Genomic DNA, 16871 nt, shown 5'->3' on the forward strand with positions numbered 1-16871 from the left:
AATGTTTAATGATAAAGAACACCTTTGTTGGGAATTGAGAAACACCCCCGTGATGGCGTCTGACCCCTGGTTCTTGGTTCTCACCACTCCATCTGAGCTCCGGGTGTGGGGTCCCCTTTGTGGTTTAGTGTGGCTTCCTGTAGGGTGACCTCTGTTTCACCCTTGATGTGTGTATGTTCTGCACTCATAAAGTCAGGCCTTCCCCACCCTTGGTCTCTGCAGCTTGTAGGGCTGCAGGAGCTGCTGAGAACAGGTCGGGGGCCCCCCGGTGTGAATCGCCCCCACTGCGCACCCAGACCACCGATACATGCGCATAGCCGTACCGAGGCCTTTGGCTGTCACTTCCGGTCTCCAGGCAGTGCCCACGGATGAACAGCCACTGTTTTCGAACTTCCCCTTCTGGTCCTCTTTGCACCCCCTCAGAGGGCAGAGTGGTTATAACAGCAGCGGACACTTTTTGTGCTCGGTGCTTAATGAATGAAATGACTTGGATTATGTCATCTTACCCCGTCCCAAGGCAGTGAGGGAGCTGTTGTCCCCATCTTACCAACAAGGGAACTGAGCTTTGGAAAGTTACTTTAGGCACGTGGCCATGCGTGGCAGAGCCCAGGCCAGCAGACCTAAGCATTATGCTCCCCTCCTCTCTCCACGGTCCAGATGAGTCTGCACCAGGTTAACGGTGCTGCACAGGATAGAATCCAAAGCCCCTTAAATGGAAAGCGTTGGTCGTTTTCTCTCAGCTTCCCATGCCTGCCTCACTGTGTATCTTCCAGAAAATTAACTCAGCCTGATGGGGCTTATAGGTGGAGGCAGGATGATCATTTCAAGATAGGCTGTGGTCTCCACTGGCTGAGCTGTTGTTTACTTCTGCACACTGGGGGCAGAGCATGAGTGTGTGTGTGTGTGTGTGTGTGTGTGTGCACTTTTCAAATGGAATTGTCCATTTTCTGATCTTCAGTGTATTACTGAATTTTCCACGCTCTTTGCCTTTTGTCTAGGTGGTAAGGTCAAGGCATGGATTGAGGTCTGTTTATTGGGGGCCCGATATTTTTTCCTGTCTTAACCTTGAGGGTCCCCCAGTACCCTGCTCAGAGACTCTGGGAACATTTCAGGGGCTGCCCCTGTGATGGGCAATGCTTCAAACGTTCAGTCTATGCAGCTGTAGTAGAGAGGGTCCGGGCCCCTCCTCCCCACCCCTTGCCACCACCCTCTTCAGACAAGGGTTGTTCCCCCAGGATCCGCACACTTGCTCAAAGCACGATGAGCTCTCCCTTCCACCGTACCTATAGCTGTTGTCCTTTCCCACATACCCGTGCGGCTACCCCATCTGGGTCTGCCCCCCTCCCCCTCCCTCCCCCGCCCCCAGTCTGGTGGGTTCACAACGGCAGAGACAATGTCTGTTTTGCTCTCTGCTGTATCCCCAGCACCTAGTACAGTGCTGGTGCTCAGTGCACTCCTGAAAATGAACGAGAGAAGAGGATGGAAAGTCTCCAACCCAAGGCTGCTGCCTCCCAGACCTGGGGCAGCTCATCAGGCTTCTCCTTCCAGGGCCAAGTTCACAGGATTGCAGATGGTCCTGGGAGCCTCTTACTTACCAACTGGATGGTAGTGCATTAGCAACACTGAGAATCAACACCTAGTCAAGTATGGCCTGCAGAGTGTCCAAGGAGGGAGATGCAGCCTCGGGACACGGCCAGTGCCCGCTTTCTCTGCAATTTACAAATCCCCATCTTGGGGGGGAGCACCTGCTCAGAATCTAACAGTTAAAACAATAACAACAGGGCTTCCCTGGTGGCGCAGTGGTTGAGAGTCCGCCTGCCGATGCAGGGGACACGGGTTCGTGCCCCGGTCCGGGAGGATCCCACATGCTGCGGAGCGGCTGGGCCTGTGAGCCATGGCCGCTGAGCCTGCACATCCGGAGCCTGTGCTCCGCAACGGGAGAGGCCACAACAGTGAGAGGCCTGCGTACCTGAAAAAAAAAAACAAAAAACAAAAAAACAATAACAACAATATCTTGCCTTTTCTTTTCTTTTGTATGGGAGTGTGGGCTTAGTTAACAGTATGAAAAAAGAAAAGGGGAATGTAAAATGAACATTAAACACTGTTTACATTCCTTCAATTCCTTTTTTGATCTTCATCGGTGTCACCAGGATATTTTCATGTAGTTGTGGTTTGCCTCTGTACTCTGCTTTGCATTATTTTTACATTTAGAATTGCTGCCTGTGCACATTTCCCTCTGTTGACAGTTCGCATACTTTTTCTTTCTTTCTTTCTTTCTTTTTTTTTTCTTTTCTGAAACATGATCCTTTAACTGTAATTTTTGGATATCTTTGTAAACAGCAGACATAGAGCTACTTTGTTATTTTTCACAGGTGGGTAGTGTGCATTGATGGATGAACAATACTGTTCAACCAGCCCCCTATTCGTGGGCATTTAAGTTTTGTTCTTTAAAAAAAAATAAAAACTCATATAATATTGCAGTAAACACCCTCAAATAAAATTTTGTTTACATGCTGGAGTTTATCTTCAAGATAGGTTTCTGGCAGCGGAAATGCTGGGTTACAGAATATGAACACTTAAAATTAAATTATCCTCCAAAATCACTTCCAAAATGGTTGTGCCGGTAATCCATTTACTTTTAAAGGTGACCTGCCGTTACCTATGTTGATGTGCCATGGTTTCTTTCACCATTTTCCTATTATTGAGTCTTTGAGATATTTCCCATGTTTTAGGCTGTCTTTTTTTTTTTTTTTTTTCTGTACGCGGGCCTCTCACTGTCGTGGCCTCTCCCGTTGGCGGAGCACAGGCTCCGGATGTGCAGGCTCAGCGGCCATGGCTCACGGGCCCAGCCTCTCCGCGGCATGTGGGATCCTCCCGGACCGGGGCACAAACCCGCGTCCCCTGCATCAGCAGGTGGACTCTCAACCACTGCGCCACCAGGGAAGCCCTAGGCTGTCATTTTTAATCTTTGTTAGTTACAGGGTTACCTTACTTTTTCAAATTCTCTAACATTTGAGTTTTGTACATTTGAAAATTTCAGTTAGCTAGAACTAGGCAATATTTCATCACAATTATTTTCCATACTATGCAGGCAAGAGAACCAAGGCACACAGGTTAGCTGTTTTGCTCAGAATTACTGTTAATGGCAGAGCTTGGCTGAGGACCGCCCCCCCCACCGCCATCCCCTACCCTGTCTCCTGCTTCCCCCGGCAGAGTGCTTTTCTCCTGTGCCATGCTCTGGAGAAGGCACAGACCCAGCCCCTCAGTGGAAGTGTGCAAGTTGTGGGTAACTACGTTTAGACCTTGTAGTTCCCTCCGATTAGCTGCTGCGGCCCTTGGTATAGGGGTGACATTGCTGACTGGTTCTGGCAGGGCTGGGCACCAAGGGTGGCAATCCCACGGGCTGATGGAGGAAGATCCATCCAGCCGTATCCTCCTCCTGTTCCTCTGGGTTCTCAGGGCTCTGTTGACGCAGGCCTGCTGGCTGGAGTCTAGGCGGTCTGTGGTGTGGAACTGGCTGGCACTGAACTGCCTCCTTCGCCAGGGGTTTGAATTGGGCTCCTTGGCTCCGTAGCACCATCTCTAGCCACTGGAATTTATCAGCCGCAAGTTTCTAGGAAATGCAAATTAAGAGGCACAAAGAAATGCAGGAGGATTTCTAAGAGGAGAAACACTCAGATCAGTCTCCTCTGCAGGCTTCTGAAGAAAGGGTCCAAGCCTTTCTCTGCCTAGACATGCAGGGGGAAGGTGACAGCCTGTACAGGAAATGTTTTTAAAGGAGGGGAAGGGTTGTGCCACTGCAGGTAGAGCAGGTAGCTGCTGGTGCTGCAGGTCCAAATCCCAGCACACTCCCCACTCCAAACCCAGAGCTCAGGCCCCCACAGTGGCACCCCACCTAGAGGCCTGGGAGCTAAACTTCCAGATCCTGAATATGACCTATCTTATATAGACCTCTCTCTGATTAGCCCATGCATGTAATTCAGACTAGGGTGAGAATGACTGATAGGAAATGTTGTACAATTTAAACGAAATGCTAGGAAACCCAGAGAAATCTCTGCTTGGTGGAATATGAGGCAGATCCTTAAGGTATGGGTGCTTTTCCACTTAAGACTTTTATTCCCAAAGTATCCTTCTGTACCCTCCCCTCCCCTTCCCTCCCCTCCCCTCCCCTCCCCTCCCCTCCCCCCCCCCCCAGGCTAGAAAACGAACAGTCAGCAATTTGGTATTTCTTTTTAGCTCTTTCTATAATGGACTCTTTCAATCAACTCAGAATGTTGTATGCTTTTACTGGAATCCAGGCTGATGACAATGTCTCTGAGGGGTGGAGGGGACATCCTTTCTCTCTAGAAGCCCTTTCCCTTCATAAAAATCACATGAAGCCTGTGTCTTCCATCCTCCTCCTGCAGGTTCTGATGAGGAGTACATTTATATGAACAAAGTGACGGTCCACAAGCAACAGGATGCTGAGTCCCAAGACAAAGGTACGGGGCTACCGCTGATGGCGTGGCCAGCTCCCAGGAAGGGGGCCACTATGAGCCTTGGTCCTGTCCCAACCCTCCTTCCTCCCAGCCAGCACCACAGACAGGCCTGGTGGGGTTATTTCTGGAAGTCGCATTTTGGTTGATGCTATTTGGGGTTGATGTATTTTGGGATGTCTCATCAGGCCACCTCCTTGCCTCTTAAAGGTCTCGTGTCCCCTTCGTGGATAAGGATTCAGTCCCTAAAATCTCTCAGCGTTTCCCAGCATCATCCCAGGAATAGGAAGTTGTAATTCAGATGCTCTAAGAAAGCAGCTGTATAGGTGCTGATCCCACGGCCCCAGCTTTATGACTTTTGACAGAAGTCTGGATTTTATGAGTGTGTGTGGTTTGGGGGTGATGGCAGGGAGTCGGAGATGTCAGCAGCTGCCTTAATATTCGATCGAAGGTTTTGTTCAAAGGTGATCGCTTGGCAGAACATCTTACCTTCCACTGGAAGCACAGGTGGTGTCTTCCATGGCGTCTTAATCTGCTCTGTTCTGCTCTCTGCTTTTGTCTGAAAACCCTCAGGAGTGGGTCCAGCAGGACCCCAAGGAGGCCCAGAGGTTTGCAGAGCTGCCTAGCTGCAGAGGAGAGGGGATTAGAAGCCCCGTCTCCCAACTCTCAAGCCTGTGACTCAAAGGCAGAGGCTTAGCAAGAGGTGGGAACACAGCATCCCAAAACATTCAGTCCTGTTAAAGACTTGGCTTCAAGACATCAGCCAGCAAAGCCCCAAGGTCAGATCTGCCTGAACCTGTCTGTCCCCAGCTGGCTTGGCCACCTGTTGAAATGGTCAGGCTCCGAAGAGCCTTTGGTGCCTTTTCCTTAAAAGTGCACAGAGGGTTGGTGGCCAAGGTCCCCAGTGTGGCTTTCACCTCCTGCCCCACCGCCAAGCGTGGGCTCAGCAGAAGTCCCCTGCACTAAAGCAGCCCCTGGGCCCTAGGTTGTTTGCCTTCCGGGGAAACCGTGGGGTGGACAGAGGTAATCACAGGGTCGGTGCTGAGAGCAGCTCAATATAGTGACCACGGGCAGCTCCTCCACTCGCTGAAGCTCTGTGGCCAGGGCATTTTGGACAGGGGGCCAGTGGAGGAGAGGGTGCAGAACCTACCAGAAACCTCAAACTAGTTCCTCCTGAGGAAACTGCCCATGGCCGATCTACCCTATTCTTGGAGGAGAAACAACACTGGCTCCAGGGACCGCCTGCCTGGGTAATTAACACCTGCCCAAATAGAACTCGGGGCTCACGTGACCAGACATTCCTGGCTACCGAGACTCCACTGCAAGGCTGGGCGCCCCTCACCGAAGCCCTCTCCTGCTTGCTTTCCACAGCGCCCGAGGAGCAGAACCCACTGACCAACGGCGAGCCCGGCCAGCACTCCTCGGCCCCTCAGAAGAGTCTTCCAGACCTCCCGCCACCCAAGATCGTAAGTGTGGGTCCGGGACCCCTCATTTCCCTGACTTGGGTCCCGTGAAGGTCCAGTGCTTCTCACAGGTGTCAATCCACCAATCGTCTGGCATTTTCGGAGCACCTGTTGTCTGTGGGGTCCGGGGCATTGGGAGGGACGGAGATAAGTAAGCGTGCTGGCAGGTGACATCATTTGCTCAGCGCAGAGGAACGGCAGTGCGAGATGAGGGTCCCCGTGTGTCCGAGGCTACGCCAGGCTCTTCAGCAGCACCCCGTGAGCGGGGCCTTGTACAGACATGGGCACCAGCTCAGGCCACAGTGACCTTTCAGAAATGTAAACCACATCACACCACTTCCTGCTTGAAACCCACCAAGAGCTCTCAGTGGACTTGGGACAGAACATCCACATTCCTTCACGTGGCCCCAGGGCCTGCACGGTCTGGCCCAGCTGCATCTCCAGCCTCACTGCATCTACTCTTCACCAGCCTCCTTTCTGTTCCTGGGTTGTTCCCTGTGGTCAGTCCTGCCTCAGGGACTCTGCAGTCCCCGGGCCCTGGCCCCTCAAAGGCTGCCCCCTCCTGTCTCAGACATTCTTAGACAGACTTTCCCTGACCTACCCATGTGAGGCATCCCGCCTCGGTGCCTGCCCCCATCACTGCCTGCCACACCACCCAGTTACCCCTCCATGTTCATTATTTGCCTCCCAGAGTAGATGTAAGCTCCCTGGATCAGGGACTGTGTCTCGTTTACTGCTTCATGTCCTGTGTCTGCACACAGTAGACCACACGCATGTTTGTGGGTGGATGGACGGATGGATGGATGGATGGATGGATGGATGGATGGATGGATGGATGATGGATGATGGATGATGGACTCCTACAGACTTGGGTTCAGATTCCAGCTCTGCCAGGTACTAGCTCCTTGACCTTGAACAAGTTATTTAAGGTCTCTGGCCCTCTGTTTCCTGGTGGTTAAATGAAAGGAACATGAACATCTCTCACCTAAGCTCCTCTTATTCAGGGGGCGTGGCAGACTACATCAGTATTCAGTGAGGTGAGTGGTAGTATTTACATTTTATGGGTGAAGAACCGAGAATCAGCGGGTTTATAATGTCCCGGTGTCACACAACCTTGAAGTGGCAGAACTTGAACCCAAGTTCTTTCCACGCTAGGATCTGGCTGGGGAGGATTTCTGGGACCATGGGACTGCGCGGTCACTGAGCTCCCACCAAGCCATCCATCCCCGGATCTGTAGGCTCAGGTCACCACTGAGGGGGTCCCGTCCCCAGACTGGCCCCTTCATTCATGCCTTCCTGGGGGCAGTACGGTTCTTCCCGCCGCTCTCACAGCTGGTAGGGCAGGCCTGGAATGTCTGGGCAGCATCCCACTGCGGGAGCCCCTGGAGCTGGGTGGCAGCTTGGCAGGGACCCTTCATCTCAGGCTGACTGAGACTGGATGGACTGAGCATCAGTCCCTGGGTACCCCAATATGCTGATGCCATGACTGACTGCCGTGCTCTGAGCCGCTGCCCACTCCGTGCACACAAACATGGTCCTCCCACCACCTGCCAGAAAACAGAGGCTCAGGGAGTTAAAACGACTGGCCAAGATCCCATCACTGGGAGGTAGCAAGCCCAGGATTTGTATGCAGTTTCTTGGTTTCTGGGCCACTCTGTGGCCTCCCGGACTTCAGCTCGTCTTCTTAGCCAAGTAAAGGTACAAGTTGTGTCCCTTTCCGCTGCAGGCTCCCCTCACTTTCGGCGCCGGGACTTGGGGAGGGTGCATGGCCTCTCAGCTCCCATCCAGTTGCTGCTGGTTTTAAGCAGATGGGAGGTGCTGTGGTTTTCGGGTTACGCCCCAAGCACCCCTCGCCGGATGGGGGGAAGGAGAGGTGGCTGCTCTGAGCCAGGGCTGCAACTTTCCTCGCCTGAGTTCATGTCTGATTCTCACCGGGGTGCCTTTGGCCTCTGTGCAGTGGGGTGCCACTGCCCACCCCAAGTGGGGCAGCTAGCTGCTTAGGGGTCCTCACCAGATGGGAGGGGCGTTCACCTGGTGGAGCCTCTTAGCGGTGACTTGCTCTGGAAGCCCGTGTTTGACGAACGTGGTGGCGTACTGGGAACCCAGGGTCTGGGGCTGGTTCGTGGTCACAGAGTCTGGCAGCCCCAGGACTCTGGCTGGCTTTTAGTGCTCCCTTGCCAACCTTCTGTGACCCCAGCACAGAGGCCTCAGGGGCCCGGGGGTGTGAGACGCAGGGCCTCCGAGCAAGGCCAGGGCTGTGGCCGTCCCCTGGAGCCGACTCCCGGCATCAGCTGTGTCTGTGGGCCATCGGGGCCAGGAGAGGCTCGAGAGGAACCTATTGCTGCACTGGAAAGATGCCACCACCCGAGACGTGTAGCCTTTCAGATGCGTGGTGACGGTTCCCGTGGACATACTCCAGGCCGTGGGGCGACTTCCAGCAGAGCGAGCGGCCTTGGCAGTCTCCGCTCCTTGTGGAATTTCTCTGCTGAGAGGGACCTTTCCTAGGTCCCTCCTAGTGCTCTCCCAGTCGCCCACCTCCACCCCAGGGCCTTCTGGATGTGGAGTGAGGAAGGGGGGGGTGCAGGACCCGGGGTCCTCCCTGCCTGCCCACACACGCCTGCTCCCTTCCAGCCTCCTCTCTGGTCAAGTCTGGCTGAAGACTTAGTCCAAGGCCCCCAGAGGAGCGGTATCAGGGCGGAGCAGGGAACAGCTGTGTCTTCTGGCTCTCACAGGGAAGAGAAAGAACCAGAACAGCAAGTAGTTTGGGAGGGAGGGAGGGTGGGAGGGAGCGTGGCAGCCTGAGCCTGGCTGGCCCTGTGACCTCTCTTCCTCGGCCAGAGAAAGCCGTGTCCCTTCCCACCCTGACCCAGGAGCTTCAGGGCACCACGGCGGCTTGTCCTCTTGCATGCCCGGCCCCGGGCTCTCTGGTGGCTGTAGCACAAGCTGGGTGTCTGTCTGGGGTCCTCAGTGCCCAGGGCTGGGCCGGGAGTGTAGCCTCTGTCCCAGGCTCAGCCCATCCAACACTGGAGGGGGCAGCCAGGGGTCTGGAGCAACCTCGTGGGTGTGGCCAGTGACTCCGGCAGCCGTGGCACTTCCAGGCCACGGTCTGCACAGCCAGGTTCGGCGGTCGCTTTTGGAGAGACAGACATTTGCTGGCACCGTTGTGCTCCTGGCCTGGGCAGCCATCTCCGCCCACCTCCCCTCTGAGGCCTGACCACGCGTCGGTGCTGGACTTCTGCAGGCTGCTCTGCGGGGGCAGGGAAGGCCATCACCATGGTTGGTCTGGGGAGCTCAGGCTGGATCCGCTAGCCCCCACCCCCGAAGCTTCCACAGTGCATTCTGGGGCAGGTTGCTCAGAACTGCAGGGACGCCCCAGGTCACCTGGGCCACCCCGCATCTTCAGCTCTGTGTCTCATCTAAATCAGCACTGGCCAAATATAGCCCCCTGACCAAATCCTGCACCAGCTGCTTTTGTAAATAACATTTTGCTGGAATTCAGCCAGGCTTATTCATTTGTGTATTATTTATGGGTGCTTTTGCACTACAATAGCAGGGTAGAAGAGTGGAGATCAGAGCTGCTGAATGGCCTGCAAATCCCCAAGTATTGACTGTTCGGCTCTTTTTTAATTAATTTATTTATTTTTGGCTGTGTTGGGTCTTCGTTTCTGTGCGAGGGCTTTCTCCAGTTGCGGCGAGCGGGGGCCGCTCTTCATCGCGGTGCGCGGGCCTCTCACTATCTCGGCCTCTCTTGTTGCGGAGCACAGGCTCCAGACGCACAGGCTCAGTAGTTGTGGCTCATGGGCCCAGTTGTTCCGCGGCATGTGGGATCTTCCCAGACCAGGGCTCGAACCCGTGTCCCCTGCATTGGCAGGCATTCTCAACCACTGCGCCACCAGGGAAGCCCTGTTTGGCTCTTTACAGGTAAAGTTTGCCAATCTCTGGCAAGTCACACTGAGCAGGGTGGCTTTCTTCCCTGTCCCTTCCTGTGAACCCTCAGGACATTATATCAGGTTCCGAAGTCACATGTCTTCTGCATCTTCGTTGAATGTGCACCATCTTCATCATCATGATGATAAAGTAACTTTCCTTTATTCTTAATTCCGGGAGTTTAGGATCTCTTGCTCCTCTGATAATAGGCCATTGCGCCTGTGTAATTATGTGACTCTCTTCTGAATTGTTGGAATCGTTTTGTCCTTTAATGTGACCCAGGCCCTTATCTTTTGCCCTGGCCGCCTTGAGGACGGGGGCTGTCCTGTTCTTTAAGGCGGTAGAGCTTGGTATAAGCCGGGTCATGCCCAAATACCTCCTCTGTATCCTCCCAGTGTACACCTGTTCTTCCCCCACCAAACATGCATACATGCACCTTTTCTCCCTTTGATTGATGTTTTTATATCTTATTTTGAACACTAATATTTATTATTTAATAGTGCTGAGCACAGTTTAATCCTTACAGTGACCCCATGTGACAGGTATTTCTACTCTCCCCATTTTATAGCAAAGGAACTGAGGCCCAGAGAGGTCAAGTCAGTTGTCCAGAGTCACACAGCTCGATGTGCCAGTGTCAGGATTCGAACCCAGCCCCGAAGGTCAGATTCCTGCCCCACTGCCCTACCTGCCTCTCTGTATAGATCCATTTACAGATGATTTCACAGTGAGAGGCTTGGGAGACTCTCAAGAAACACCCCCTGGTGCTCCACTCTTAGATGGGAGGGCAGGCCCCCTGTGGGGATAATGACCCAGCAGTTCCCGCAGGAGGGTTCAGTCCCCTTCTGTCCTGTGTTCTAATCATGGGAATCCAGACCAGAGCCAGGTCTTGGGTGCTCAGAGCTTCCCTCCGGATGGGATCCCCATGCCCTCACCAAGACAAGGGTTCCCACACCCCGTGATGGGGAGTGGGGCTTCTTGGAGGCTGTAGCTGGAGGCCCAGCCCACTCAGGAAGCCTGAGCCCCAGGACCCAAAAGCAGAGACCTTGTCGGGGCTCAGGTAAGGAGACATTTTGTCCTCAGACCCCAGGAAGCTGGCTCTCAGAGGCAGCCCTTCCTCTGGCTGACCGAGGGGCCAGGAATGGCCGAGAGGAGCAGGGACGTCTCTCCAGGCCAGGGGCAGCAAAGGCGAAGGATCATCCACTAGCAGCTACCAGATGTGTCCACCATGTGCGAGGCCCTCGCCCCAGCGAGGAGCCTGGCCGGAGGTACTGCTCACAGCCGTCGCCCTTCCGCAGCCGGCCTGGACCGCAGCTGGGCTGCTTAGGAAATGAGCAGATGATTCTGTTCCTTCCTGCATGCTGCGTGTCGCACCTGCTGGGGCTGCAGGCTGCTCAGAGCCTGCCTCTGGGACTTGGGTCAGCTCTCTCGGTGTCGGGCCAGATGGAGTTCGAAGGTTGTGGTATGGCAGCCAGGTGGTGGCCTGGCCTCTGCTGACCCTCTTCACGTGGACCTGTCTCAGCTTGCTTGACAGCAATCCAGTAACCTGGCTCCTGCAGGGCGCCTGGGTTGTGGAGGGCCCCAGACAACGGTGACAACAGCCTCCTCGTACTGGATATGCGCCAGGCCCTGTGGAAGCACCATCACATTTTGTCTCCTTGAATTCTCAAGACAACTCCAGTACTATTCCTGTTTTATGAAGAGGGAAAGTGAGACCCAGAGAGGCTGTCACATACCCATGGTTAAATCTATGGACTCCTAAAGGCTGGATTCAAACCTAGTTACATTCACTCTAGAGATCATAGAAATAGATCTAGTCGCCAAGCCACAGAAGACTTGGTTCTGGGGAGCCTGGTTTTGTGCAGCAGCTGCAGGAGCATTACTTTGCCCCCGGGGGAAGCTGGGAACTGACACCCTTGTGGTCCCTACTGAGTACTGTCCCACGGGGACGTGAGCCCACGCTGCCTGTTCTCCCACCACCACCTGGGCCAGGACTAGGAAGCTCTCTCTGTCATAGGTCCCCCAAAGAAGCTCATTTTCCAAGGCAAAGGTTTCTAGATTTCCCCACCTCCTGCCCCTCTTCCTGGTGGGGCAAGGAATCTCCAGCAGCCCAGGGGTCCGTCCGAGATCAGGGCCCCATCTCTCCTACGATCTCCCTGCACCCCCTTTACCTTAAGAGCCTTTCTCTGTCTTCACTTGGCACCCCCCGAAGGTCCAGGCCTGCCCCTCATGTGGAACACCCAGCACAAGGACTTCTCAAAACCAGGACTGGGAATGCACTTCAGCTTTTGCCATTTCTGTTCTCATCATGAATATTCCCTTGGCCCTTTTCAGGGACTTTGTGATTCAGAAAGACATCAGAGACTTGTGTTGATTGACACACGTTCATGACCTATATATAGTAATATTCATGCCACCGTCTACCTCTTTTTCTCCCCTGATGTTGCTTATGAGATTACCTTCATAGTCTAGTGCCCATCTTACAGATGGAATAGTGGAGGAGAGAACGATTTTCATGCTCTGTTCTTCTCCACAGTTGCATATGTTTTTTATTCTACTCAAATTATACTCATTCACCCTCATGCCATGTAAGAAATGCTGGGTGGTCCTGTCCTCTGAGCATCCTTCCTTGGTCCTAAATGTTCATCACACTCTCCAGGCTCCCATGGAACTTTGACCTTGTCTATTAAAGCACTTGGTAAGGAGCTGTGAGCATCTAGTTAAGACTTTCTCAGGACTGACTCCTGACCATCTGGATGTGTCCCTCAGCTAGTCTGTGGGAGCCATCCAGTATCTGCCAAGCAAATGACTGAACTTGTTATGGGAGAAGTTTGGGAGTTAGAAGCCTGGTCCTCCTCCTCTGTGTACCCCTGATCAGCCCTCGTCTTTGTAGAAAGTGTCTTCTATGTAGAAGCCATCATAGCTACCACGATAGCCTGACACCATCTGGCCTTTCAAGTGTGTTATGTCATGTGTACAATGATACTGTGTGTGTGGTGGGCATCGGAGCCTCATTTTGCAGGGGGCGGGGGGGGATGCTGAGGCCTGGTGAGGTTAAGCTATGTGCCCACAGCCCTCCGGCTGGATGCAAACCAAGCACGGTGGATGGGGTGGCTGATGGGAGTCACAGTAATCCCTGTTCTCCCTCTCGACTTGCTTGACGTCCAAGCTGGGCATTTTTTTTCTTCCGGTTCCCTCTCCTTCCACCCAAAGGGTTACTTCCAAGTTGTTCCCAGTGTATCGTATCTGAACATGTTTGTTTTATTTGTTCATACCACAGATTCCAGAACGGAAACAGCTCTCCACCCCAAAGACCGAGTCTCCAGAGGGTTACTATGAAGAGGCTGAACCCTATGACACATCCCTCAATGGTACATCCTGGGGACGGGGCTCGGAGGGGGTCCGATCACTTCCTGCACGGATGCCAGTGCCAGCTCCTCTGGTGGTGACCGGCACGCTTACCCTGGCTAGAAACACAGGGCAGCCTGGGTGGCTCACTAGAGAGCGTGGCCTGAATTGAGAACTGGCCACAGAGCATTTGGCCTCTGGTCTGCTGGGGGTGCTGAGACCTACAACAGACCCAGCCCACCTGCAAGGAGGGGCTCGGGGTGGTCCACAAGGAGCTGGTTTACTGTGTCTGATGCTTTCTGTGGTCCTGCCTGGATGTTGCTGGATTCAGCACAGAAATGTGACAAAGAAGAGGTGTGTTGGCCGAGAGGCACAAGGCCCCGTAAGCAATGGAAATGTGGTCAGGCTGAGCCAGAGCCCAGTTTCCAGGTTCCTTCACTGGACTAAGAGTCACTGGGCTCCCACCATGTACCCAGCATGCTTCTAGGAGTCAGGAGCTCAGCAGCACGCAGGATTCAGTGGGGTTCAGTGGTCATGGCACTTAGATTCTGCAAGGGAAGACAGACAGCAAATAAACATAGGATGTGTCAGGTGGTGATAACTTGTCAGGATGGAAAGCTGCAGGGACTGGGTTGGGGCAGGAGAGGGATTTTATTTTAGATTAGGGAGGGCCTCTCTGATAGCATGACCTTGAGCAGATTCCCAAATGAAGTGGGAACTGTGTGGGGCTGATACCTGCAGGAAGAACTTTCTAAACAGCATAGTACGTGCAAAGGCCCTGAGGCAGGAGAGCCACTGGCATGGTTGGAGGCCATTGTGGCAGGAGCAGGTGGGACTGGGGGAGAGAGATGGGAGATGGGGACACAGAAAGCAGCTGTAGGCCTTGGTAACGACTTTGACTTTTCTCTGAATAGACTTTTCTCTAGCCTTTGGAGGGGAGGGTTGTTTGTGGCTGACCTAACCTAGGTAGATGGCCTTTGCTATGGGGGCAGGGCTCACGCTGGAGTCATCTGTCCTCGGCCAGTGGTTCTCAGCCTGATGAGGTTGGATCAGAAATAGAAATGCTCTCGTTGTGGGGATTCTATAACACAGAAAGGCCTTGAAGGTTCTGGAAGAAAGAGATGGTTGTGACCCCATTCTCCCAGGTAGCTGGACTCTGGTCCCCTCACTCTCCCTTTCTTACCTCCTTCTCTTTCCTTCCTTTGTAAGTGAAAGGTCTTTGAAAGCATAAAGCAACTTGCAAATGTCAGCGGTAAGGATCCCTGGTGGTGGGAATGAACTTGGCCGAAGGGGGACCTTGTTGGTGTCACAAAGAACTGGCCCTGGGATGAGATGGGACCAGTCACTTGGAGCCACATGGGATTCTTGTCCTCTTTCTTCACACTTTACCTACTGTCTGCGGTCCCGGGAACCGTGTGGGAGGTGAGGGCTTCTTTGGCACGAAGGAATTGTACTCTAAGAGGCTGGCTTTGTGGACAGACATCACTTAGCTTGTGAGGTGTTGCCAAGTCACCGGCCAGCCTGTGATTTCAGACTGGAGCTGAGAGCGCGGTGGGGCTGTCTGGGTGCGTCTGGAAGGTGGGAGCAGTGACTCACCCCGGGGAGCACCTCCACGTGTCTGAAGCCCATCTCTCTGGGGTGTGGTCCGTGCCAGCCGGGGCCTGTCTCCCAGACACTCCCGGGGGCCTGTTGGTGGGGCAGACACTTCATCTCGACACAAACAAGCAGTCAGAGGATTCCGGTGTTTGTCTCTAGACTGGGAGTTCATATTGGTTTTATCCAGAACCAGGGGGTCATCACAAGGTCAGCAAGGAGGGTGGGGAGAAGCCCAGTTGCCTTTTGTCCCCTGCCAGCCCGAGGACGGAGGATGACTTCTGGGGAGCTGGTCATACTTACCACGCAGAGGGGGCCTCCCCTGCCTCATAAGCCGGCCTGCCCTTGGTTCCTGCCTGCTGTCCCCCACACCTGTTTGGCCAGTGGGACCCACAGGTCAGGTCACAACAGCAGGAATGACCATTGGACTCCTGCCCCTTGCTCTTCTTCTTTGGCCAACAGCCATTTTGCTGACTTCCTGAAAAAGAACAGTTGCTTGGCCTCTTGGCCTGCTTTATCAGCAGTCCACTCGCTGCTTCCCTGGGTCAGGTCCGCTCTCTGAACAAGTTTAGTAAGTGCCCTGCCAGCCTGTGCAGGAGCTATTAGGTAGAGTCCCTGCATTGCTGGTGTCTCCTGCTAGCGACAGTAGACATCAGTAACGGCAGCTGCTGTAACAAACGACCCCTCTTGCAACTTAGAGTAGCCCAATGCAAATCTGATTCTCACTCACGGAATAGTTCAGCTGGGCGTTACTGGTCAGCAGGCTCCGTCCAGCGTGGGCTTGGTCACCTTCTGAGGCCACAGAATCCACCACAAAGAAAGGGTGGAGAACCTCTATGTGCTCCTTAAAGGCACCAGCCAGAGTGACACCCAGTGCTTCTACCCACATTCCATTGGTGGCAGGAAGTCACATCTCTGGATGGGAAGGGGCTGGGAAATGATGTCCTTGGCCAGGCTGGGGTACACCTGACAAGCCCACATCTCCGATGGGAACGCACTAACTTCTGGTGGGAGGGCAGCCGCGTCGCCACATCTCTTTGTGTCTCTGCATTCGGGTCTGCCGCTCTCTTCATCTTCTCTCTCTTCCTCTTACCTTTGTCTGTTCTTCTGGATACCACACAGATCATTCTGGCAGATTTCCCCCCAGTGGAGTCCCCAGATGGGTGCAGGTGCCTGAAGGAGTCGTTTACGCCACGATCACCTTGGGTACTGCTTGTCCCAGAGCGGGAATGCCGGTGATCCTGTGTCTGCTGCCTGGCCCTCTCTGAGGCGGGGTGCATGTCCTGAGGGTGGCTGCCGCCCTTTTCCCGTCCTCTTGCATGGGTCCTGCATGCGCACGCCGTGTGCTGTCCCTCTGCAGACCCCTGCCTGTAGCATCCGAACAGATGGCTAGAGGATGCAGAGCGTGGCATGGCTGTCCTGCCCTCTGTTCCCGAGGACATGCCACGGGACACAGTGGGTGCAGTCTCCACCTGGGGACAGCAAAAAGGGGTATGGAATTATCTGAGCATCCTGCCTTTCACACTCCTGTTCATCCTGCGACCTCTAGAAGCCAAGTACCTATTTAAGAATACCCTCCATTTATGGTTGGGCCATGATCACTCCTAGAGATAAATAAAATGGCCAATACATTTGCCCTAGATTTCCTCCAAGCTGTTCCAGGTAGCATCCCCGTCGCCCTTGGAGGCAGAGAGGCAGATGTTAGAATTCTCCATGGAACATGTGGGGCAACCCCAGAAGCACAAAACAGCCGGGGGCGGGGAGGAGGGGGGGGATTCGGCCAGCTTCTTCACACTAAACTCTGTAGCCTCGTTTCTTAATCTTTATCACAGAAAGAGCTATCCCAATGACCACATCATTCTTATCTCATTTATTGTGCAGCTAATGCAGTGCTGACAAAGGGGACATTTTTTACAGAATCACCCCGATCCTACCACCAGATCAAACCAACTATCTTGAGTTCTCTCTGAGCCTTTCAGTACTGTTCTCTTTGCATAGATAATTTTCATTGTGCTTTCTCACTTACCATCTTATCTTAAGGAGTTTCTCAAGTTGCAGACTAGTCTTC

The 16871-nt window shown here is 53.8% G+C and overlaps 1 protein-coding gene across 5 annotated transcripts in view; it reads left to right on the top strand.

The window, feature by feature from the left end:
- Window positions 1–16871, top strand: part of AFAP1L2 (actin filament associated protein 1 like 2) — a 99887-nt gene that overhangs the window by 63631 nt on the left and 19385 nt on the right. For all 5 annotated transcript variants that reach the window (XM_081228296.1, XM_081228297.1, XM_081228299.1 and 2 more), the window contains exons 3-5: window positions 4407–4481; window positions 5847–5941; window positions 13143–13233. In XM_081228296.1, coding sequence (XP_081084422.1) covers window positions 4407–4481; window positions 5847–5941; window positions 13143–13233 — 261 coding nt within the window. The remainder of the gene's footprint in view (window positions 1–4406; window positions 4482–5846; window positions 5942–13142; window positions 13234–16871) is intronic.

This window comes from Mesoplodon bidens (genome assembly GCF_964165515.1).
Source record: "Mesoplodon bidens genome assembly, chromosome: 1".
NCBI lineage: Eukaryota > Metazoa > Chordata > Mammalia > Artiodactyla > Ziphiidae > Mesoplodon > Mesoplodon bidens.